Below are 24265 nucleotides of genomic sequence, written 5' to 3' on the forward strand. Positions count from 1 at the left end.
AAACCTACATTTACTACACTTCCCATGGTACTTTGAGGTCGGAGCTTGCGCAATACCCACGGGCCTGCCACCCAGCGTTTGTTTGGTTTTGTTTTTGTCACTTACTGGGTTGAAAAACACGAATTGCTGAAGTTCATATACGTTGAGCTTGTCGCATGAGGTAAGTTCAGATCTTCATTACACGTACTCATGTTCTTTGACATCACTCGCGTGTTAAGAGTGTTGTCTTTACGAAAAAACATCAGTCGCGAAGCATAATGCACACATAACGTAAGGCGTAGCTGACAGTGAACAAAACATAAGGAGTCATGCAGTCTTAACATCCTGCGAGCCCAGATAACACGATCTCTGGCATTATGGTGCAGGAAACAACAACAAAATGTGCTTGTGCGTCTTTGTAGGCCGAAAGGAGCCGTCTAACGTTACATTTGAGCTACCATCTAAGCTATGTGGTTGAGCTCACTAACCAAGCACCAGCCAGCTAATGTTACAGATTTAAGGAGCCATTGCCTAACGCGTATGGACGATTCTAAGAAGATCTGGGTCGAATATGCTCCTGATTATGTACATAATGTTTGGGTAATTAGGTCAAACATGTAGTCTGACTTCATGCAACCACCCTTTTGTAAAACAAATGGTCGTCTGCTAAATGTGGTCTGAAATAAATCTCAAATTGTGTGTTAGATTGTATTTCTGCTTTACTGTAATCTAGTCTATTGGACAATGTAGTTATGGATCATTACGCAGCACAAAGTGATCTGACGTAACGATCCATAAGCTCTTACAGCATTCCGTATTATAAATATATAGCCCTATGTCATCAAAATAAAACGCGAAAAAACAACATCGGCCAGGTCTGGTCCACGACGCAAACCCTGATATTAACGTTAGTAAAATTATCATTGTTTTGACATGGACTGTTTACTCGACATGTATTTCCACAAAGAATTCCCAGAGACAGGAAGGAGGCAGTCTACATTGTTCTGTCTTACATCCGACTATCGGGGGGGATACTAGTAATTATTCAGTAATATATTTGTTCAGTAAAATGTATTTGGTATAGGCTATGGTACAAAACTACCACTACTACAAAAACACTGAATATAAAAACAGCATTATAAATAAACAGTCTCACAGACACTACAGAGACCATATTTACAGCTGACAGGCATATCATAAATAAGGGGAAATTCTGTTTAATGATAACTTGTGATTACTCATACTATTAAACATTAAAACCTGCTGTTGTGTGGCCTCGTCCCAATTTTCCTCTGTTGTCCCAGGTTACTGGGAAAGCTCCTCCCTGCCATGAGAACTGACCACCAGGTCGCAAACCCCCCCTCCTTTAGCAGTTGATGGATCTGCAGCTGGTCCAGAGATGACAGACAGCGCCCGGGCCTTCCTCCGCAATGTTGCGACGGTAAGCTGGTCAACATACTCCTCCTCATCATCACGATCATCATCATGCTAAACACATACGCGTCACATGTTCCTCCTCAACTATTGTGAAATGTTTATACAAATTCTTAATTTAACCAAAATTAAAGTAAAATACTACTCGGTTCCCCTGAACAGTTTGATAAGATGACAGATTATAAACACTATATGAATGATCTTGTCATATTCCACATTGTGGTGTGAAGACAAACATATCTATCTATTAATAATTAGTTGCATTATTGCAAGTCATTTGGCAAATATTTTCTCTCCCTAGTGGTAATGATAATTTGTTCAATTTAACATCAGCATTATATATTGAAGAAGGCCTTGCTGTTGTCTCCCTTCCTAAAGATCCCATTTCAGAAATAAAGTAATGATATGTATTCTCATATGGCTTTTATTTCCGTATCTGCACAACTTTAATTGTGTAACAACCTGCATACACATGCGCTTATTTTCCCCTAGGGAATCAAGGACTCCATTTTGGGGATTGGAACCATCTCAAAGCTGGACGCTCGCATCCAGCAGAAGAGGGAGGAGCAGAGGAGGAGGAGGGCCAGCGGGGCCCTGGCACAGAGACGGGCACAGAGCGAGGAGCGCAAACCTGACAAGTAGGTCCCGGCCTCCAAGTGAAATCACACACCCCACCCTTCTTCTCTTGGGTGACCCTCCATAAAAGGTGATGGTCTTGACTGATGGTGACGGATTGTTAACTGTTATTCCCCTTTCCACTTCTCTGCTTCCAGTGAACCCAAGTTAGCCAGTAGGATTTTTCAATGCTGTGCCTGGAATGGAGGTGTATTCTGGGTAATTACGAGTGTATACCTAATACCAATCGCGTGTCTCTTTATTCTTTAAGCAAACATGATGAGATATTTTTTAACATGATGACCTCATCTACATTTCTGACTGAACCAATCAAATCCCCCTTGATTCAATCATACTAGTTCTTAAAATAAAAAAAAGTATGATGTACAATTACTTTAGCTCCAAAAATAATACTAAGCAGTCTTTGTTTCCAATACAATTCTAATAGTCCTTAAACCTATCCTCCTCAGCTCAGTCTGTTTCTCTTCTATCGGCTGTTCATCCCGCTGCTGCAGATGATTACAGCCCGAATCATCGGTATGTACCCCTACCACTAGCAACTCCAACACAGCCTATGCACGACTAGGTGTTGTGTTTTGCAACAGTATGTACAAACAGAATTACCAGATGGCTTACGCCACACCTTTTGATAATCATCCCATTGACTTTATCTTCCTACACACCAGTGGTTAAAACTACTACCTGACATCCAGAGCTTATGTCTACATTGGACCATGTGTCCCCCTCAGGTGACCCGTCCCTCCACGGCAGTGTGTGGTCCTGGCTAGAGTTTATCCTCACCTCCGTCTTCAGCGCCCTCTGGGTGCTCCCCCTGTTTGTGCTCAGCAAGATCGTCAACGCCATCTGGTTCCAGGTGAGGCCTCACAAGGACTAGGCTGTAAATCACAATGCTTGTTGTCGTCCCGGTAGTTTATCAATGAAGTAGGGCCGATGGATCTACTCAAGTATCTCCCTCGAGTATATGCTCGGGTAGGGTTTCCCTTCGTCTTAAGAATCCCTGTTGAGTCTAAAGCTAGGTTGGCTGGATCACAACCCATGAAAGTATCTTGGATATTGATTAGGTGTCGGATTACCTTCGGCCATAAAATAACGATACAAGAGAGCTTCACATAGTGGTCAAAATAAGAGACTTTATGTGCAAACAACTGTCAATTCTTTGACCCTTTGAGGGGGATTTTGGTCAATCGCTGTCCTGTTTTGTTTTTTAGGACATAGCTGACCTGGCGTTTGAGGTGTCCGGCAGAAAGGCCCAGTCGTTTCCCAGCGTCAGCAAGATCATCGCAGACATGCTGTTTAACCTCCTGCTTCAGGCTCTATTCCTCATCCAGGTACACACCTTGTACCTTTTACAGGGTCAAAGCGGCTTCAAGGATGCTTGCCGTAACCAACTCATGTATTTGCCAAAAACTGCAATAAATGGGCATTATGTAAGCTGAACTAGTGTTGTGACACTCAGTGTTTATGTGACACTCAAGGTTGAAATTGAAAGAAATATCATGACTTGACACTTTCCTGGTGTTGGCTAACCTTCAATGTATTGTCTGTTAGCTAAACTTAAAGTAAGTCAATTTACTTTTCTGATAAACTTGACGAGTCTGATTTGTTTTATTGGATTTCCAGTATGTCTTCAGCATATGTAGCACATGCAATTGTGGAAATGGCAAAACCACCTCTGGCCAATCAACGTTGGTATAACCTTGCACTATGCTACCTAACGTGATTGTTTCCCCATCAGTGTAATGGGGATTGAAGGTGCTCTGTGTAATTCTGTAACTCTGTGTGCTTGACGGCGTGCCGCACCAGGGTATGGTGGTCAGCCTCTTCCCCATTGATGCCATCGGACAGATGGTCAGCCTGCTGCACATGTCCCTGCTGTACTCCCTCTACTGCTTCGAGTACCGCTGGTTCAACCACGGTGGGACACCGCGTCCGTTCCTACACGCATACATCACCAACGATTTACTCTTCCACGCTTTCTTTCTAACATTGCTACGGTTTGTAACTTGTACGGTTTTCAGGCGTTGAGATGCACCAGCGGCTGTCCAACATCGAGAGGAACTGGCCCTACTACTTTGGCTTCGGGTTGCCCATGGCTCTTCTGACCGCTCTGCCCTCTTCCTATATAATCAGGTATTCCACACTCTTGTCCCAGATGTCTCTGGGAAGAACAATATCTCCAGTCCTTTAATCACACATATATTTCCATATGGTCTCCAATCAGTCGCTCCAGTTTTCATTGCATAAATGATTTTTCTTGAGTGTTTTAAATCTTGGTTTTCGTGTTTTGGATTGCAGCGGCTGCCTGTTCTCTATCCTCTTCCCTCTGTTCATCATCAGCGCTAATGAGGCCCAGACGCCCACAAAGCTATAGTGAGTATAGATAGAGGTGTGTGTGTGTGTGTGTGTGTGTGTGTGTGCTTGTGCTTGTGCTTGTGTGTCAGCGTGTGCGTGTGTGTCAGCTATGATGATAAATCATTCAAAAAGAGCCCATGTAGCTTGCCCAGCATCGCCCCGTCACTAACCCACGCGACCGTGTCTCCTCCTGGGTCTCCCACAGCCACTTCCAGCTGCGCCTCTTCTCCCTGGTGGTGATGATCAGCAACAAGCTCTTCCACAAGACCGTCCACCTGCAGACCTCGCTCACGCCCTCCCCCTCCGTCGAGAGGCTGCCATCGCCCCACACATCGCCCGCGCGCCACAAACCGCCGCCCGCCAGCCACTGAAGGATGGTCACTCGGAGGACAGGCCCCGGAGGACGGGCCCCGGAGGACGGGCCCCGGAGGACGGGCCCCGGAGGACGGGCCCCGGAGGACGGGCCCCGGACGAGGCTCGGCAGCTGAGGCGTGGGGACAAGAGGAAAAGGATTCTGGGAGATGGATTTGTATTTGGGTTGAGGGTGGTGGTGAGGATGCTGACATTTGATTAAGGACAATGGGTCTACGATTTAATTTTTGTATTATTTTTTTTTACTAATCTGCGGCCCTTTTTAATGTGGATTTGGCATGCCCATCACTTTTCTTTTTTTTTTAACAAGACTGGATAATCGAACTGACTTGCCTGTGCCTCTCACTTAAATCCCATTTTAATTATTTATTCATTTTCCGGTTATGTGCCATTTTGAATGTCCCTCTATTAATTACCTACAGCACAAGATTTTATCCATGGTGTTCAGAAAAGGTTAAAGAAATGGAGTGATGTACCCTGAAAGAGGGAGTCTTTGTGTTCTCTTTTAAGGGACATGTTTGCCTGTAAAGAAAGTAAGCACACTTGTAGTTGAGCTTCGTTAGTAGAGATGGAAGAACTTCAACAGATGTCAAATGCAAAGTAGCAGGAGAACAGTGTCTATGATTCCTTCAGAGTAGCAATGCTTTGGGGTCCAGTGGAGCACCTTTCTATGGTATTTTTATTATTAAATACTTTGTTTTTAGCTGAATTTCTTTTAAAACCGCAAGGATGCTGGCAAAATGTCAGTAAAAAAAACATTTGTATGTCCCGAAAATTAATCTTGATTTGTTAATTGCATAAAGTAGATTGTGTTGATTTGTACCTCATTCTTCATCCCAAAGTACCATTTCACTCCCCTCTGGGCACCGCAATTCAGGGATGATATGACCTGTATGAGATGATAATGATGTTTCCGTCTTTCCTAGGTAGTTTAAGTTAAACGACTCTACTGGAGTCAGACGACACTGCCAAACTTTTTATTCATGTTTATTTTTATTTTTTTCCATTTATCGAAGTTGATAAAACAACTGAGGGGGAGTAGTGGAGTTAGCTTCTATTCAAGGATCAGAAGGAGACTTTACTAGTCCATGCAGACAGACCATGGGCCTCTGGTTGCTAGTGCTGCCGATGATGACCATGTGTTATGAAGGTGTAACTTGAAATCCACAATAAGTCAATCACCATAACTGACTATATTTGTAAGGGATTTGGAATTGGCCATCTTTTGGAAGAGGTGACATACAAGTGATGGATGGCGTTTGTGGAGACTGATATTTGTCAGTGAGGTTTTGTAAAAGTAACATGTCTAATTTCAATAAAATTGGTCAGTATTCTACATTTGCTGTTTCCCTTATTACACGTCGTATTTTTTAATTCTCGGAATATAATATTTAGAGGATCAATGTTTGCCTTAAAAAAAAAACATATAAAATAGCCAGTTAAACAATTCAGAGTGGCTTATTTTTTTGCAGTAGTGGTGGCCTTTTTACTTTATTACAGTTAGTTCAAAAAGGTCAAAATCGGATACTTAAACTAATTCAATGTGTGATCGTGTTCGCCGTCTGGAGGACAACAACCTTCTCCTGAAGACTGCTTAAAAGAAAAGGACCGGCTGGAGTCAAAATGCTAAGGACACGTCACTAGACTACAGCATCAAGTTTTCCGCCCGGGTTCCGTTTCTACAGCACAGGAACGACCGCGGATAAACGAATCACAGACGTGCGAGTTTGCACTTTAAGGAGCCGCAGCCAATAAACACACTCATGTAGTTGGTGGAGGCGGGATTATTGTACACCGAGGTTGTGTGTGAAACGTGAATGAGATACTGGAGTGGAGAGGAGTGGGTGAGTGAACATACAATTTCAAACCACCTTATTGAATGAATTCAATATTCTACAAATATTTCTTGGCATCCTATTTCTGTAGACGGACTTGCTGTTTTGATAGCACTAAAAGCGGAAAAGAGCATCGCTTTCCTTTTCAGTGCACATCAGCTAGCTAGCTTGCCTTGCTACTCGTATAGTTATAGCATGCATTCATTTATTGATTGAAATTATCATTGATATGAACCCATCCGTTTGGTAGAAGACAGACTATTAATCTAAAATATCAGCAGACGCTAAATACTCGTAATGTGCACATATATAATGTTGTAACTACAGATGCAACGGATCTTTGTTGGTTTGTTCTTTGATGGTCAAATAATTTTAGGGGTTAGTGAGACGAAACTTTAAATAGTGAGCTCGTCTGATATTTTTGGGAATATCTTTCGCTATTTTGGATTCTATTATCGTATTGTGTGTGCGATGCAGATGTGGAATTCCTGCAGAAAAGTCAATATGAGCTTGGCCGCTTCCTGGTTCCAGACGCCACATCAACCTATGCGTGGCCTTATCTGGTTGGGCTGGACATAAAGCGTTGGGAAAAATATGCTCGCATTGATTTATTTAATATATCTCAACTTTTAAAAAGTGCTGTATTGGACAGTGAATCTAGACCCTTTTCTATGCTGTAAACGTTATAATATTCTCACACTCCTGGACCGGGATAAGAGTTTCAACCCTGGTTTAAATATAATGTGCATTACCTGTGTTCCCCAGGTAATACGGTAAGCTGTCCCCAACCTCATCCAAAATGACTAAGTTGGGCTTCCTGCGCCTCTCTTATGAGAAACAGGACACGCTGCTCAAGTTGCTCATTCTGTCTATGGCAGCTATTCTTTGTAAGTAATCTAAAAACGACACATTATTGACATTTGCAGTTGTAGTTTTCATACCTAGTTTGTGGTTATGACTTTTTTTCTTTTCTTCTGTACAGCATTTTCTACCAGACTGTTTTCTGTGTTGCGGTTTGAAAGTGTCATCCATGAGTTTGATCCGTAAGTCCCTGTTTGTTTAGTTGTTTGGATATTTCCTCAACTTTTGTCATATGCCAGCATTCATGACTTCATCAGTCATTATACCCGTTGCTTGTCCTCCCAAGGTACTTCAACTACCGCACAACCCGTTTCCTGACAGAGGAAGGATTCTACAAGTTCCATAACTGGTTTGATGACCGGGCATGGTATCCCTTGGGCAGAATCATCGGAGGAACCATTTACCCAGGTAGGAATTGGGACTAGTGTAAAGTGCAACCTAGGATGCAAAATACTTGGTGTATGTATATGCAAGACATTGTCGTCTATGCCATTTTTTGATCCTGTATCAATTTGGCAACATTTCTTCTTTTCTTCCTCAAGGGTTGATGGTCACATCTGCAGCCCTGTATCATGTCCTCCACTTTTTCCACATCACGATTGACATCCGCAACGTGTGCGTCTTCCTGGCCCCCCTCTTCTCTTCCTTCACCACCATCGTCACCTACCACTTCACCAAGGAGCTCAAGGTACAGACTCCAATGAATGCCTATAAGCCTACACATTCCGTCGTTTTTTGATCCAAAACCCAATTCTAAACCATTGACCAAAGTGAAGGCGAATGGCCCCGTAAAAAATTAGCACAGTGAATGATTCTCCGCTCTTTTCTCTGACGCTTGCTCCCTCCACAGGATGCGGGCGCTGGGCTCCTGGCTGCAGCCATGATTGCCATCGTGCCCGGCTACATCTCTCGCTCTGTAGCCGGCTCCTATGATAACGAAGGTAGGGCAGCTCAGACGGGGTAATGCCGAAAAAGGCACGGTTTTTCCTCCAGGAATATGGGGAGGTTCTGCTCACATTGAATTGAATCTAACGCCACTGCTGCCTCCAACCCAGGCATCGCCATCTTCTGCATGCTGTTGACCTACTACATGTGGATCAAGGCTGTCAACACCGGCTCGGTGTACTGGTCTTCCATCTGTGCCTTGGCTTACTTCTACATGGTAAGCGGCAGCTAGAGGCGGCCAGCGAACAAACAGCACTCACCAGCTCCCGAGACGGCGGTGCCATTTAGCTCTCTTAGTCATTCATTGGTATCCCAAAGTGTACCTGTTTATTAGATGCAGATTTAATGTGTGTGTGTGTGTGTGTGTGTGTGTGTGTGTGTGTGTGTGTGTGTGTGTGTGTGTGTGTGTGTGTGTGTGTGTGTGTGTGTGTGTGTGTGTGTGTGTGTGTGTGTGTGTGTGTGTGTGTGTGTGTGTTGGGGGTTTTCTCTACACACAGGTGTCCTCCTGGGGTGGCTACGTGTTCCTTATCAACCTGATCCCCCTCCACGTGCTGGTCTTGATGCTCACGGGCCGCTTCTCTCACCGCATCTACGTGGCCTACTGCACCGTGTACTGCCTGGGCACCATCCTCTCCATGCAGATCTCCTTTGTTGGCTTCCAGGTAACCCGCCTTCCACCCTCCACTTCCCTTCCTTGACCTGGGAGAGGTTGCAATTAATTATTGCTGCATATATATATTCGATGTCATGTGCCGATTTTGTTACGGGGCTGATCATAATGACCCAGGTCTAATTGCGGTGTGAATTTCCCGTACCATCTTATGTTTAGTTTTTTTTTAAGCACATACGATTGCATGTTACGGCTACAGAAGTGGTCACAGCAAGCTGCATAGTAAATGTTCTGCAGAGCCTTTTCCTCGTGTTGCTAACCAACTCCTCCCCGGGTCCGTGCAACCAGCCCGTGCAGTCCTCGGAACACATGGCGGCCTTCGGCGTGTTCGGCCTGTGCCAGATCCACGCCTTTGTGGACTACCTGCGCAGCAAGCTCAACACCCAGCAGTTTGAGGTGCTCTTCAAGAGCGTCATCTCCCTGGTGGGCTTCGTCATCCTCTCCGCCGGAACCCTCCTCATGCTGACTGGTAAGGGGCGGTGTGTGTGTGTGTGTGCCTGTGGGTAAGGATCTGTGATGTATATCATTCTAGAATATCTGGCGAAACGGCACAAACCACGTCATAATTCCGTGTCTGACTTGTTTTAATATTGCCTATGATCGTAACGTTTAGATTCCCCACAACTAGTCGTCATTTAATCTTGGATCATAATTGATTATTTCTTTAATGCAATTCCTGCTGTGCATTTTTAAACTTTGGCTTGATGAGAGGCCTTTAAGGGGGGGTATCTGAGCTGTGGGTCCTGGTGTCTTACTGTATGCGTGTGTCTTGTTGTCATCAGGTAAGATCTCTCCCTGGACGGGTCGCTTCTACTCGCTGCTGGACCCCTCCTACGCCAAGAACAACATCCCCATCATCGCCTCCGTCTCTGAGCACCAGCCCACCACCTGGTCCTCCTACTACTTTGACCTGCAGCTGCTGGTCTTCATGTTCCCCGGTACGTAGAGAGACACCCATGCACACACACACACACCCCACATGTGGATCACCACGATAAATAAGGGCCTGGGAACTCTAGTGGTTAGGGCAGTTTGACCCCAGCTCTGGGTTCGATCCCCAAGGTCAATGTTATACCTGTACGCATCCTTGAGCAAGCGACCCGGGCCCCTACCTGCTCCTCAATGACGTAGATCTGAACTCACTGCAAGTCATTTGGGTGAAAATTTGCTAAATGGTTCAATAGTTCATAGTTGTAGTCAGGCCATTCCTAGACGGTGTGCTTTTACAATTCATGAAGAATAATAGTTTATTATTGTGTAAGATATACTGTAGTGTACATGTGGATGCCTCAAAATGGACTTTGAATTTACTAGTTCAGCATCTTAAAGGCTTTAGTACTTTAATTGCTGTATAAATGACCCTCTCTTATTTCCCTTAACTTCCAGTGGGTCTATACTACTGCTTCAACAACCTTTCCGATGCCCGCATCTTCATCATCATGTATGGAGTCACCAGCATGTACTTCTCCGCCGTCATGGTAAGGCCTTAACGTGTATACTCACTCTCCTCGAACCTAACACTGCTTACCTCCAGTCCTTAGTGGTTTTGGATCCCAACTCATAACCCCTTTTTAGTTTGATGTCAATGGAAAGTGCATATATTTTAAACCCTCAGGCGATTTTTAGTATTGTATAAATACTCGAATGTATATTCATTTAGATTTAAGTCAATAATTAAAGGAGCGTTTACAATTGTTACAGCCTGTATTAAAAAATATTGGAGAAAGTTGTCTCGGGGATACTCGGAGAGTAGTGAATCATAACTCATGATATATCAGTACAGTGCACGTTTTACACATAGCTCTAACTACCTTTAAATAATTATGGCTTGTTGAATAAATGACAACATGGCTTGGAACCAGCCACCCCACCATTCTTCCCCTTTGCAGTGGAGGCGGGGGAAAATTTCAGCCTCGAACATCAGTCATGCTTCTAAAAAAAGGGTGGAAGCCATGTTTGTAGTCCTTGACGCCCCACATTCTCCATCCTTCCAGGTGCGTCTGATGCTGGTGCTGGCCCCAGTCATGTGCATCCTGTCGGGCATCGGCGTGTCGCAGGTGCTGACCACCTACATGAAGAACCTGGACGTGAGCCGGCCGGACAAGAAGAGCAAGAAGCAGCAGGACGCCACCTACCCCATCAAGAACGAGGTAGGCAGAGCCCGGCTGCCACCAGATGGCACCAGTGTTCACTTCTGCATGGCTTTTGGTTTATTTGCAGAATAATAATTTTCTGGACCCTAAAGCACACAACAGAAGAGTTGTTGACACAGTTTGTGTACATTGGTAGCAAAGTGTAATTCCTTTTAAAAAGTTGTGCTTTTTATTTGCATTCATTTATTTTAATCGGCTTTGGCAAATTCTCACTTGACATGTCGTCGCAGAACAATTTGCCAACATTGTTTGCTTAAGGGAGAAGCCTCACAGTAGCAGAGCTCTCGCTAGGTGCATAGTCGCATTGCGTGTTATCAGCACATGTCAATATTTGAGCGGCTTGGAGTTGAACCACCACCTTGGTGTAGATGTGGAAGGTGTGGTAGCAGAAATCCTCATGGAACCTAACATGCATTTACATTCCTGCTGTGCCGACATTTAACGACACGTTTTATGTTTTTATGAATGATTTAGGACCCTTTTTTGAAAACGATCAAAAACCCACATTATCATAAAGTTTTTATTGTAGTAGTGTAATGCTAATAAGTAATTGAAAGCGTAACATAATTGTAAAAATATTGTAACTGGTAATAAACCACACTTTATTTAATTGCCTTAACTCAACGAAAGGACAATAAAACTTAAGAGTTAAATTCATATGAATATAAATCCATCAAGTCAGATCTTTCATATTGTGCTCCTGCTCCAACAGATGGCATCACATCACGTCCGTTAAAGGTCATTTTGTTAACCCCTCCTTCACGTCCCCGCCCTTCCCTCCCTCTCCACTAGGTGGCCAGTGGGATGATTCTGGTCATGGCCTTCTTCCTGATCACCTACACCTTCCACTCCACCTGGGTGACCAGCGAGGCGTACTCCTCCCCCTCCATCGTGCTGTCAGCCCGCGGTGGCGACGGCAGCCGCATCATCTTCGACGACTTCAGAGAGGCCTACTACTGGCTGCGCCACAACACCCCCGAGGTGAGCCCCCGTGCGGGCAGTCCCGGGCAGGCAGTCCCGTGAGAGTGCCTGTGCAGCTAACAAGTTCAAGTCCAGCGAATGAATGGGCGTTTATCAAGGGCAGAGTTGTAATGGTTGCCATTGATGGTTATCGCTAGATGGCGTAACAGAATACTATTATAACTTTTTAATGGGACTGGGTAATTATCGTCTGTATGTTCCTTCTAGTGTTGTTTAGGCCTTTTTCAGAAAAAGCAAACCAAGCACCAGGGTTTTAGCAATAATCCAATACAATAGAGGCCTAGCATTTGACAGGTGAATAGTTTACCATTCAGCAACTCTCTCTGGTGCCTTAATGGTTATGGAATGAAATGGAATATTGATGCATTTCACAAATCGGTCAAATATTGTTGTATTTAGACTTATTGGACATTGATGTTGAAGAGGATATATTTTACTGAACTTTGCGGTTTCCTCCTCTGTCTCCAGGATGCCAAGGTCATGTCCTGGTGGGATTACGGCTATCAGATTACGGCCATGGCTAATCGAACGATTTTAGTCGACAACAACACGTGGAACAACACTCACATCTCCCGCGTGGGACAGGTGAGCTGCCCTGCTCCGGGTCTCAATCCCAAACTGTTAACCGCATCCGCTCTCAAGGGAGTATGCCTCACCTTGCCCACTTCTTGTCCACGTGAAGGCCATGGCGTCGACGGAGGAGAAGGCCTATGATATCATGAGGGAGCTGGACGTCAGCTACGTCCTGGTCATCTTCGGCGGACTCACAGGCTACTCCTCAGACGGTAGGTCGGGATGAAGCAGCCACTGCCTGGTTGATTGGCTGGTTTGAATTTCTGGGTTAAGCGTTAGTGGTTGGATTTGAATTGTTTTTTGGATGTGACATCACAGCTGGTGTCTGGAGTCTCACTTGCACATTCTACTGAAATGTCAAGTCAAAGAGGCGTTTCCACATCAGTGAAAATGCCATCGCCGGCAGCAACACACCTGCCAAAACCTGTTTTCTATCGCATGACAAGAAAACGACACAGCCTTGTTCCAACTGCTGCCTTGTCTTCCTCTATTCCTCTTCCTCTCGCCTTAAGGGGGGCTGAAAAAAGACCCGTTTTATTACCTGTAACTACATCGCTCTGTAGAACCCCTGTCTTTTCTCCAACCAGGGCGGCAGTAGCTCAGGAGGTAGAGCGGGTTGGCTGGTAACCGCTAAAGTTTGCTAGTTCGATCCCTGGCTCCTCCTACCTTAGTGTTGAGGTGTCCCTGAGCAAGGCACCATATCCTTACTGCTCCCGACGAGCTGGCTGTCACCTTGCATGGCTGACGCCACCGTCAGTGTGTGAATGTTAGGCAATATTGTGAGGTGCTTTGGTTGGCCTGGTTACCAAAAAGCGCTATATAAATGCAGTCCATGTACCATGTCGGCCCCCCCCTCCAGACATCAACAAGTTCCTGTGGATGGTGCGAATCGGAGGCAGCACGGACACGGGAAAGCACATCAAAGAGCACGACTACTACACGCCCACCGGGGAGTTCCGGGTGGACCGCGAGGGCTCCCCCGTGCTGCTCAACTGCCTCATGTACAAGATGTGCTACTACCGCTTCGGACAGGTCTACACCGAAGCCAGTGAGTCACCAAAAAACCAAACTCAAGGATCCAGGCTCCTACCCTTACGTGGTCTCACGGCTCCCTTTTGTTTAAATGCTCTAGTTGGGATGCAGGGGAGACTTATTTTTGGATCCCCTATTCTCGTTGCTGGTGCTAGGAACATATGCGCTTATGAACATATGCGATATGACCTCAATATTTACTGTCTTTCCTTAATTGAACGCTGTTCTATTCATGGGTATTCTGGCTAATGCTAAGATGTTAAGTTTGACCCCAGTGTAATGCCTTGTATCTGCAGAGCGCCCACCCGGTTACGACAGGGTGAGGAACGCAGAGATCGGGAACAAAGACTTTGAGCTGGACGTGTTGGAGGAGGCCTACACGACAGAACACTGGCTAGTTAGGATATACAAGGTAAACACTTTGCTTTCCCATCTGGTCATCCCTATTGTTGACATGCATGCACGCACGCACACTACTTTTACTTTTTGCTTGAAAATATAAAAATGGTTATATTTTCAAAATAAATGGTTATATGCTATCCTTGATAACCAGTGATCTGTTTATTTTTGCCAGGTGAAAGACCTGGACAACCGAGGTCTCTCCAGGACATAATGCCTTCAGTTCCGTCCTCAATCACTCAGCCCCTTCTAGCGAAAAGCACTGAACAGCCTTCCCCTGTGGCCAGACGAATTGGGGGGGAAAACAAGAACTTTTTATACTTTGGTTGGGGAGGGCAAGATGCAGTAAAGAGATTTTGGTTTTGTGGTTGAGCTTTTTTTTTTTTTTTTTGGAGGGGGGTGGTTTATTTTGTTATGTCATCTGGTCTCAGAGAGCTTGTGTTTAAAAGTATGAAACAATTCAAGAAATATGGAGCAGTGAAGTCTGCCATCATGTGGCCAAAATAAAGTGTTTGAGAGGGTTTTGGATTAAAATTTGGAATAAATGTGACCTTTTGTCCTTTTTTTCACTAAATGGAGCCCATATTTGGAACTTTTATGTTCCTTCCTTTTGGTGGTCCATAAATAAATCCCCTCCGCCCCCCTAATTGTATTAGTTCTGATTTTGTAGGATTCAGGTTATGGTCCAAATACAGCTTTGAATTAAACAAGATCCGGCTAAAGACCTAACCAACTCAGTTAAATATTCAAGAATTTGAATTACACTAAGGTCTGCACGGGATTTTTGTTTTAATGGCATACTCTGACTGCCTACTCAACTCTAGTCTATGAAAGCAACCTGGTACGGTACATTTTTTAAAATTAGTTTTTTCCCGAAAGTAGAGTACAGGGTTGTTTCACTGACCTAAGTGTCGGTACAGATCAGAAGCAATTTTACCAAAATTGCACTGATTCGTCCTTTTGCATTTCAAGACTTGGTCGAAAAGTTGATCAGTACTTAGATCAGAAATTGGTAACAGATGAAGGATCTGGGCAATTTGTTGAATTGAAACAAACCTGATTGTGTAGTAGGATTTATTTTCCAATCAATGGTCATGCAATAGTCATGGTGTGAAAAGTACAAGGCTTGCAACCATTATTAAATATATAATTCAGGTTTTATTGAGTGTAGTGTATCCCGTTACACACGTCTGTTTTATACATCACAAGTTGGTGGTATGTATCAGTTTGCACATTTAAGGTGTCACTCAGACGAAAATTGAACCCAGGGTCTTTTTCGGTATGAAACCATAAAATAAGCCCCCAGACACTTTTTTTCCATTGATAATCGGGTATAGAGCTTGCCCAAAGTTCCCCCGAGCAATGCAACAGCCCTAATGACTTCCATGTTATTGGCTAGGGGCACCGTGAACCCTTCCAAATCTTCATTTCTTTAACCACTAATATTGCTCAATATGGCACCAAACCTTCACAGTAGCACACGTTAAACGAAGCATCAACAACTTAGTTAGCTTATAAGACTTGGAAAACACTCTTTAATATATTCCGGTATGCTATTTAAGTTGTTGATGCTTTGTTTTATGTGCAGGGACCCTAATCATGCTACTGCAGAGATTTAGTTCTATTTTTAGCAAGATTAGTGGTTAAAAAAATGCTGATTTTGAAGCGTTCGCTGTGCCCCTAGCCAATAACATGGAAGCCATTTGGGAGGTCAAATTGCTCCGGGCAACTTTGGGCAAGCCCTATACTCGACTTATTTTATGGGTTTTCATGCCGAAAAAGACTCAGGGCTCAACTTTCGCCGGATTTCACTTTAAGGCAAACCAAACCTAACCCTACTAATATTAGTATCATTGACATTTTTACATAAAGAACTTATCTGTAGCTTGGTTATTTTAGTGTATAACATTGATATAATCATCGCTTTAAAACTCCACATAAGGTGCCGAGTAGTTCCAGTAACTGAAACCCCCCCACCCCAATACAGTCAACTCATTTAAAAATACTCTGAATCATTTAAAAGTTCTTTCTTGGGATCCGGCGAGTCCTTGAGCAAGGCAGGGTTTTTCCTGTAAATGTAGGCGTTGGAGTCGTCGTCGCCGTCCAGCTGGACAAGCTCAGCCAGCGAGGTCACGCAGGGGTCGTGGTCCAGCACCAGGGGAGGCAGCCGGCAGGAGTTGCGGTGGATGCGGCTGGAGCGACGCACCGGGGTGAGGAACTTGAGGTCCTTGATGCCCGGCCTCTTCCTGGAGCCGGCGCACGCGCTGCGGACCTCGCCCTGCAGGCCCTTCTTCACACTGAAGCACAGACAAAAAAAGGTGTCAATAATATATTAATTATATGCATTGCACACACACATGATGGCTTCCACATTCGAGGTTTGTTTCGATTTTGTAAAAAGGATGAAACACTGAACTCCGCTTTCTGTCTACGTTTATGGAAATTTCATAAGTAATGTAATTCACTCCCATCTCCACCACGCGGTCACCCACAATATGTTTGCAACCATTCAAAATTGAGGTAGACGGGTGTGTCATGGTCCTCGATATTGAACTTCCCAGGACCTCTGAACTCACCTTTGTAGGTAGGGGGTGGTTTTAACGTTGTACTTCACAGACGACGCATCCTCCATCATCGGTGTCTCCTCAGTCTTCTTCATTTCACTCTCCTCTTCATCAATTTCATATTCCTTGCAGTCATCTTCCTCCTCTGAATCACTTTCTGTCTCTTCTTCCTCCTTAACCTCCCCCTCCGTCTCTACATCCTCCTTCACCTCCTTGCAATCAGCGACATTCTCAGACAATTCCTTTTCGTCTTGGTTTGCCATGCCGTCTGCCATTTCACAATCGTCAGACTGATCCTTCGGTTGAAGTTCTAAAAAGGAATACACAGGTTAGACCAGACTATAAAGTGTGACCCATTTTATCCTTAACAATGTAAATAAATAGTTATAATATTCCAGGGAGGTCTGGAGAGTATGAGTCGTACATGCTGCACATTCTCACAAATGCCTGATTTAACCCGAGACACTTACCATCTTCATCTGTTGCCAGGGCTGACAGGGCCTCGCACAGGTTCACCACAATCTGCGTTGAGCACAACAGAAAGGGCAGAGTCAGGGACAGCTCTCAAATGAGGAAGAAAAAACTAAAATTACAAATAACTATTATTTATTAGAAAATAGCAGTTCAAACTATCTCCTTACGTCATTCACTCCGGCTTCCGGGTAAACGGGTAGATCCAAATCAGAGTTATCCAGCAGGTCCAGGGTGGCGTTCATGGTGAGGGGCGACGATGCATCTCTGGCTGGGTCTTCACCCCTCGCGGCCTCTCCAGGCTGGCTAGCACTGGGAACAGGAACCACAGCCGTAGCAGTGGGGACCTGGCTGGGCTCAGGCTCGACACGACTCGTTTTGGCTGGCAGTGTTTTGGCTGTTAATGTTGCAGACATTACTGGTCTCTTCGGAACCTTGCCCTTGGACGCAAGCCAGTCGGCCAATTTTGCCCTTGGGGGGGGGGGTGAAATGGAAAATGCATGTTATTGCGAATGCCATATGTATAACCCAAATAATGAAATTCTAATATTTTAAGTAACTATTAACCTTCTTTCTGCGGCAGACTCCATGGGCACCCTATACTGACTGAGGCTGCTAGAAACCGAAGGCTGGTAGACCTTCTTGTCTCTCACATTCCTAGTCTCCGTTTCTTTGGTCATCACACTGGTCTTAGCAGAGATGGGGGGCGCTGGCCTTGTGCTACGGTGGGGAGGGGGAGCAGTGCGCAATGCAGTTGTGGGCCGGCCAGTGACCGGCCGCTTGGGGACTGGCAATGGCCCGTCCGACACAGACTTAGATCTTGTAGATTTGGGCTTGTGGTCAGCTCGGCATGGCAAGTCTGCGACGGACATGGTCAACCTCTTCGATAAGTTGTCAACCCTTCGGCTTTCTACTTTTGCGGTTGAAGGCCTGGCAGTAGGTTTCTTATCCCCCTCATTAGCTACAACACTTGTCTTCCAAATAGATCCAATTTTGGACTGGATCACTTTGCCTTTATACAGTCCCGGGGCTGGTTTAGTGTGGGGCTGAGGTGGCTTGGCAGACTCAATGATTTTCTTCTGTTTGACTGCCTGTTCTGTGAGAAAAGCCTTACTGAGAGTCTGTCTTTTATTGGCATTTCCGGCGGGCATTGCTTTGGCATTTTTCTGCACGGTATTGATGACAGTTTTTATTAACTGCATGTCACCCTGCGTGGAATCACCATCTTGGTTCGGTTGCGTTTCAATCCTTTTGAAGGGTCGAGGGGCCACCGGATCCGTTCTTGTTTTGGAAGGCTTGGGCTCATGCGCTGGTTCCGCATTTTCCTTATTTCCCTAATGCAAAAACGAGACATTTTCATAGATCCATTTTCCTTTTTTAGGGCCATTGAGATCGAAACATATATAATATTAGCAAGTTTCTTACTTTTTTGGTTGGATTTCGTCGTGAAACATCCATGTTGTTTGTAGTCAAACAGCTATAGTGAAAATACGAAATAAAATGATCGTTCAAATGAGATTGGATCCTCACAACGGTTACTATTAACTTTTTCAAAACACATAACATTAATCCCATGTAAATGCAGTAACTGTTAAGAGTAACAATACAAAGATCATAAATAGTCGAATATTAATCAACGTTCGTTAAAACGTTAGCCTAGCCACGTTCTTGTTCATGACTGGTATTTGGGTGTTGGCATGCAGTAGACTAGTCACCAACTGAACTGCCAATACACCAAGTAAACGTGCGTTAGAATATAGAAACGCACTATTTGTACGATCAATATCAGACATGCAAAACAAAACCTATCGTTAACTTACCCTTCTACTGTCTCTGACCTTTCTGGAACTCACAGTACGACTGTCCGTAGGAAAATAACAACACGTCTTTTTGACTTTGGCGGTTATGCGTTGGCATTGGTCAATGTGTTATCGCGAGAATGGACATCCAACCAATTCAAACTGTGTTTCAGGCAGGCGGAGGCGGTCCTTAGAGGTCTCCTATTTGAATGTTTGAAACTAAATAGAATTCCAATGTTACTGGTCTACAGCAACACAAAACGCCCAAAGCGTAATTATGTTCACATGGTAAAGGAAAAAAAGACTCACTGCTATGGGAGATGTTAAGAAACATGTTCAAACATGTTCAAACATGTCCTTACTGGGGCTAAACGGCATTAATTTATTAATAATAATGTAACCTTATAATTCACATTATTTGTATTATTTCATTTTCATTTAAATTATACGGTTGAGATTAATTATTTATTATTAATTAATATTTACATTTTTGGGTAACATTTAAATAAAAAATGTTACGTCCTTGTGTTGAAGATAATTGTTCCTACCCACCTTTTGTTTTAGGGGGAACAGGTAAGTGGGCGAATAAATTGAAGAGTGACCGATGCAGGTGTACTATGTGTTGGGTATTATAATTAAAGAAGATATAAACGCAGAGAACAACTGTATTTACTTATTTATTGTAACTCGAATGTTCCCACGATCAAGAAGTAACCGGAGGATACCACACCAAAAATAAGGGTTACAATAATATCAACATTAAGAACAGAGCCAATATGTAATTTAAAGCAGGCCAGCCAATAACATAACTGATAACCAGGGCTTTGTAGCCCTAAATACAAATGAAATAACCCACTATTTACGTCTAAAGATTTTAATAAGCAAAATATTCATCACATGCATGTAATGTGATGAATAAGTGTAGTGAGAACTGTATGGATTACTGCAGGGGAATTAGCCATTTATTCAGCGCTTCTGCAAGAAGCGCTCAAATTATTCATAATTTGTATATTGCCGAAGATTTATTGAATCATGGTTTACATATAGGGCTTGTAAATCCCAGGATACATTTTGCTGTATTTTATATGCATTTCAATTTACACACATTATCAATTAAAATTGTGGCTGTGATATAAAATATATTAATATAGTGGTATAATAAATGTTTTTTAGTTATATAAAAAAAGGTAACAGGATCGCATAATGTTTTGAAAGAAAGAGGAAATCCATTCATTCGTCCATTCATTTCTAAGCATTATGGGTAAATAAGATTCGCGCGTCATTCACTGCGCGCACCCTAGTTTCCGTAGCACGCCTGCTGTGTTTGGATCGAGTTATGGGATTGAGATTCCACGTCCGTTATTAAATTGCTTTTCTTGAATCGTAACAGGGGATCATGCCGTATTTCTGCGCTGCTCCTAACTGTGCGACCAAGAAATCGAACCAGCATCCCCTCTTCAGATTTCCAAAGGACGCTGAAAGGTAAAGATAGCAAAATAGCGCGTGGATTTACGTTGTAAGATAGAATTGGCTAACGCAAACACAAATCTAATGATCGCTTTACTTTTTTTTCTGCTTAGATGCAAACATTGGGTTGACAAATGCAATCACGAGGACCTCAACGACAAATCGCCAGAACAGTTGTACAGATACTACAGACTTTGTGTCAAACACTTCGATCCTTCCTCTTATGAGAGTAACGCTACTGTAAGTAACACGAACATGCTGCATTACACTTGAATATGCAGTCATACTATTCCACATACCCTATACCCTATGTGGAAGAACTATTATTTGCAAAAGGATGCCGTCCGAGATCCCTAACCTAATCTCTGATCACTAACGTCTAGCAATCATGCAGAGATGAGAAGCATGATCCTTTGATTGATAGATGATTAGCAGTCATCTCAATGTCCTTGTCAAAACCTTTACTGCCTAGCGCTTTAACCTTTGTATGTAGTGTTATCCTTTTTTTTTTCCTATTTCAGGAGTATCTCAGTACAGTACTGAAGGACGATGCCATACCATCTATTTTTGATGTGCCAAGCCAACCTAATTCTACACAGCTGAAGCGCAATAAAGCAATGGTAAATATATCGGACTGCCATTGTTTTAAGTAAGCGTCTTAACTGTACATAAATATTCATTTGAATCTAACGTGTGACCTCTTTATTCTCTCATTGTATAGGCTGAAATTGCTGAAAGGGACATACAAGTGAGGAAAAGTGGGTATTATTCAATCTTTATTCTCTACGTTTTATGTTATTTTGCCTTGATTAAATTAATTAATCACTTATTAAACTCTTGAATATCTCAGTGTTAGTGTGATAATGGAAACTACATCAACAAGGTATGCATCATGAGTTTGTTTGTGTGGATTTCCTCTGCAGAAGTCAAAAAGTCCCAAACCGAGACGACCACAGATCCTCCGGAGCCCTCTGAGGAGGAGGGGTACAAAGAGTACCTCAAAGCTTTGTTTGAATTACTCGTTCTGTTGGGGGAGCAAAACATTCCTGTCGGAGGATCTCTCGATACCAAAGAGGAGAGCATGACTTCAAGCAACTTTGTGGAGTTGCTTGACTACCGCATGAATGCCGGAGAGGAAGCCTTGAAGAAGAGATGGGCAGAGGATAAACACGGCAATCTTCCTACTAGATTGACTGAGCTGATCGACGTGTGTGAGAAATGCGTTCGAAGTCAGCTTCTGGAAGAAGTTGGGCAAAATGGCTTCTTCTCATTAATCACAGACGAGGTGGTGGTTATTTCAGAGGAGTGGCACTTGCCTGTCTTCCTGCGTTATGTGGACAAAAAAAACAGCCAGCAGGAAACCTTTTTGGGTTTTCTGAATTTTGAGGATGAGGGAGACAGCGTGGCAGGAAAACTGCTCTCCGAGCTGACTGAAAAATGGGGTGTGAAAATGGAACAATGCAGAGCTCAGTCCCATTCCTGTTCCGCTACTCATTTTAGCCAAGTTAAAGATGTTGTTGCTAAGCTAAAGGAGCAGTACCCAAAGGCAGTCATCACACCAAGATCAACCTGCCCCTTAAACATCTCACTGGCCAACACTTTGGGTTTGACAGGAGTTCAGCTTGTCATGTCTACCTTCAAGAAAATTCATTCATTTTTCACAGATTCAACAGCTCTGCAATTAGAGTTGGAGAACGCCATTGCTATTTTCTATCCGTACAAGGAAGAGAAAGCCAATGAACTCAAAGAGCTCTGTCACACCGCTTGGACCACAAGCGGTGAGGCATTTGAGGTGGCAGTCGACATCGTAGAGTCTCTCCTACTCTGTGTGGACAGCGTGCATGACAACGAAGACATGCGATGGAACGATCAGGTGATTCAGGATGCTCTGGAGATCTCCAAAGCGCTAGCTGACTTTGAGTTCATCATGAGCTTGGTGGTGCTGAAAAGCACCCTCTCGCTCACACGCGCCTTCGGTGCCAACCTGCAGGGGTCGGCGGAGGAAGCTCATTTCGCGGCCGACAACTTCGAGTCGGTGCTGCAGTCGGTCCTCGAGGTGGCCGCCAACATCGACGTGTACCACGAGTTCTGGTACGACGAAGCGGTCAACCTGGCCAACGCCATGGAGGTCCCCATCAGGGCGCCGCGCTGCTTCACAAAGAGGCAGGGTTTGGCGCCCGGCGTGACCGTCCTGCCCGACCACTACTACAAGGAGCACGTCTCGGCCCCCGTGTTGAGGCACGTCGTGGACGAGCTGAAGGAGCTCTTCGGCGACGAGCACCTGAAGGCGCTGGGCAGCCAGTCGCTCATCCCCGGCCTTCGGAGCAAGAAGGCCGGGGAGGAAACCGAAGAGGTGAACCTGCAGATGTACAAGGACGACATCCCGAACGCTGGAACCCTCTCGGCCGAGCTGCACTGCTGGTGGGTCAAGTGGAAGGGCCCGAGGGGCAAGGGCGAGGCCCTCCCAGAGAGTCTCGGGGAGACGCTGGGCCTGGCCGACTTGAAGTTCTTCCCGAACGTGCTGGCCGTGCTGAGGTTGCTCGGGATACTGCCCACACTCCCTCTCAAGGAAGACTGTGGTCTGGCCTACAGGCGCTACCGGAGATACATCAAGAACACACCGGACCACTGCAGGTCCAAAAGCCTCGCTCTCCTAAATGTCAACATTGACGTTAATCATGACTTGGACGCCATGGTCCAGGCTTACATGAAGGCGTACCCGGAAAAGGAGAAGGAGAAGAACAAAGAACCAGAGAAGAGCACGGAACCAGAGACTGAGAAGCTTTAGGCCGGATTCTCTGGTGTTGCTCAACATTGATACTGGATTCTGTTCTAATAGTGCAAAAGTATATTGAAGCTGGCTTTTAAATCTGTACATATTTTTTTCTACTCGAGGTCATACATAATGAGGGAAGTTTGTTTTGTTCCTACTGACCAGTTGCTATTCCTTCAAACTCTTTTGTAGGCCAACCCATCCCTTATACAAATACCCCCGCCAGAAGGTCACCAAACTTGACCATCATGCAAATAACCATTAGAAATTAACGTTTGGGAAAAAGAAATACAACTAATTGTTCAGAAGATCTACGATTAATATGCAGTAGTGCTTTTATACAAGGTATCAGAATAATTGTTCCCCGAGATCCTTTATATAGCAGTGACTCTTTATTTGAAAAGTGTGTACAGCTGTGATGTTTGACATGTTTGTTAAGATGTCGAGTTCAATAATAAAAAAAAAATCTGATCATTGTTATGATTGAGTTACCACAGTGAGTGAAGCAGAAAAAAAAGAATCTTCTCGTACACATTCAACAATATATTTTACTGTTGAGATCAAGACTATCTTTGACTGTTAAGATCAAGACCATACTTTCCCATGGAAAGTATGGTAAAACAACCGCACACCGATCTGGACCCCACAGGGTGGAACAAACGGGCTATGGTTTAGTGATTTAATTTAGCTTATGAATCGATATATATTTTTTCTTAGCTGATGCTATGCAAGCGTCAGCATGTATCTGGTTCCTCCTCAGTCAACGTATAATATGTTGAATCTGCTGCATCAATATGATTACAACGGTCCTCTGAGGTTCATTCATTGATAGATTCAGTGTTATTCAATTTCCGGCAACACTAGTGATCAGGCTTTCTTTGTTCAGTGATGGCCTACTAATTGTCTTGGACTGGGGAAACCCCTGTAACTTGACATTTAATAGACCGTTGCCAGACCGATCTAATCTCA

At 44.2% G+C, this 24265-nt stretch overlaps 4 protein-coding genes across 4 annotated transcripts; 3 read left to right on the forward strand and 1 right to left on the reverse strand.

The window, feature by feature from the left end:
* Positions 1 to 6: 6 nt before the first annotated feature.
* ei24 (EI24 autophagy associated transmembrane protein) lies at positions 7 to 6111 on the forward strand. The gene is made up of 11 exons (XM_060057265.1): positions 7 to 160; positions 1284 to 1420; positions 1906 to 2051; positions 2187 to 2247; positions 2499 to 2565; positions 2778 to 2902; positions 3258 to 3377; positions 3853 to 3964; positions 4068 to 4179; positions 4345 to 4419; positions 4607 to 6111. The coding sequence occupies exons 2-11, from the start codon at positions 1379 to 1381 to the stop codon at positions 4770 to 4772; spliced, it is 1026 nt and encodes a 341-aa protein (XP_059913248.1). The 5' UTR covers positions 7 to 160; positions 1284 to 1378; the 3' UTR covers positions 4773 to 6111.
* A 349-nt stretch (positions 6112 to 6460) lies between these two features.
* stt3a (STT3 oligosaccharyltransferase complex catalytic subunit A) lies at positions 6461 to 14772 on the forward strand. The gene is made up of 18 exons (XM_060057261.1): positions 6461 to 6617; positions 7374 to 7495; positions 7591 to 7651; positions 7756 to 7877; positions 8012 to 8157; positions 8320 to 8410; positions 8525 to 8631; positions 8912 to 9076; positions 9373 to 9553; positions 9867 to 10022; positions 10471 to 10562; positions 11079 to 11234; positions 12030 to 12218; positions 12687 to 12803; positions 12901 to 13003; positions 13651 to 13839; positions 14120 to 14235; positions 14398 to 14772. The coding sequence occupies exons 2-18, from the start codon at positions 7408 to 7410 to the stop codon at positions 14434 to 14436; spliced, it is 2118 nt and encodes a 705-aa protein (XP_059913244.1). The 5' UTR covers positions 6461 to 6617; positions 7374 to 7407; the 3' UTR covers positions 14437 to 14772.
* Positions 14773 to 15357: 585 nt separating this feature from the next.
* si:ch211-266i6.3 (cytoskeleton-associated protein 2) lies at positions 15358 to 19183 on the reverse strand. The gene is made up of 7 exons (XM_060057264.1): positions 19078 to 19183; positions 18683 to 18734; positions 17825 to 18591; positions 17428 to 17728; positions 17257 to 17308; positions 16799 to 17096; positions 15358 to 16519 (listed from the first exon to the last, which is right to left on the reverse strand). The coding sequence occupies exons 2-7, from the start codon at positions 18713 to 18715 to the stop codon at positions 16219 to 16221; spliced, it is 1752 nt and encodes a 583-aa protein (XP_059913247.1). The 5' UTR covers positions 18716 to 18734; positions 19078 to 19183; the 3' UTR covers positions 15358 to 16218.
* Positions 19184 to 20320: 1137 nt separating this feature from the next.
* On the forward strand, positions 20321 to 23776 carry thap12a (THAP domain containing 12a). Its single transcript, XM_060057270.1, has 5 exons — positions 20321 to 20538; positions 20637 to 20763; positions 21045 to 21143; positions 21245 to 21281; positions 21447 to 23776. Exons 1-5 carry the CDS (start codon positions 20453 to 20455, stop codon positions 23309 to 23311), a joined length of 2214 nt encoding a protein of 737 aa, XP_059913253.1. The 5' UTR covers positions 20321 to 20452; the 3' UTR covers positions 23312 to 23776.
* Positions 23777 to 24265: the final 489 nt, after the last annotated feature.

This window comes from Gadus macrocephalus, chromosome 7, assembly GCF_031168955.1.
Source record: "Gadus macrocephalus chromosome 7, ASM3116895v1".
NCBI classification, from domain to species: domain Eukaryota; kingdom Metazoa; phylum Chordata; class Actinopteri; order Gadiformes; family Gadidae; genus Gadus; species Gadus macrocephalus.

What these genes read in the sequence shown, in the direction of transcription:
- thap12a (XM_060057270.1), top strand. Translation starts at nt 20,453, where the DNA reads ATGCCGTATTTCTGCGCTGCTCCTAACTGTGCGACCAAGAAATCGAAC. An exon ending in TTTCCAAAGGACGCTGAAAG is followed by an intron (nt 20,539 to 20,636) that starts GTAAAGATAGCA and finishes TTTTCTGCTTAG; the next exon opens with ATGCAAACATTGGGTTGACA. An exon ending in TGAAGCGCAATAAAGCAATG is followed by an intron (nt 21,144 to 21,244) that starts GTAAATATATCG and finishes CTCATTGTATAG; the next exon opens with GCTGAAATTGCTGAAAGGGA.
- si:ch211-266i6.3 (XM_060057264.1), bottom strand. Translation starts at nt 18,715, where the DNA reads ATGGATGTTTCACGACGAAATCCAACCAAAAAA. An exon ending in CGGAAGCCGGAGTGAATGAC is followed by an intron (nt 17,309 to 17,427) that starts GTAAGGAGATAG and finishes TGCTCAACGCAG; the next exon opens with ATTGTGGTGAACCTGTGCGA. An exon ending in ACCACCCCCTACCTACAAAG is followed by an intron (nt 16,520 to 16,798) that starts GTGAGTTCAGAG and finishes TCTGTGCTTCAG; the next exon opens with TGTGAAGAAGGGCCTGCAGG.
- ei24 (XM_060057265.1), top strand. Translation starts at nt 1,379, where the DNA reads ATGACAGACAGCGCCCGGGCCTTCCTCCGCAATGTTGCGACG. An exon ending in GTACCGCTGGTTCAACCACG is followed by an intron (nt 3,965 to 4,067) that starts GTGGGACACCGC and finishes TACGGTTTTCAG; the next exon opens with GCGTTGAGATGCACCAGCGG. An exon ending in CAGACGCCCACAAAGCTATA is followed by an intron (nt 4,420 to 4,606) that starts GTGAGTATAGAT and finishes GGTCTCCCACAG; the next exon opens with CCACTTCCAGCTGCGCCTCT.
- stt3a (XM_060057261.1), top strand. Translation starts at nt 7,408, where the DNA reads ATGACTAAGTTGGGCTTCCTGCGCCTCTCTTATGAGAAACAGGACACG. An exon ending in TGTACTTCTCCGCCGTCATG is followed by an intron (nt 10,563 to 11,078) that starts GTAAGGCCTTAA and finishes CCATCCTTCCAG; the next exon opens with GTGCGTCTGATGCTGGTGCT. An exon ending in ACAGGTCTACACCGAAGCCA is followed by an intron (nt 13,840 to 14,119) that starts GTGAGTCACCAA and finishes TTGTATCTGCAG; the next exon opens with AGCGCCCACCCGGTTACGAC.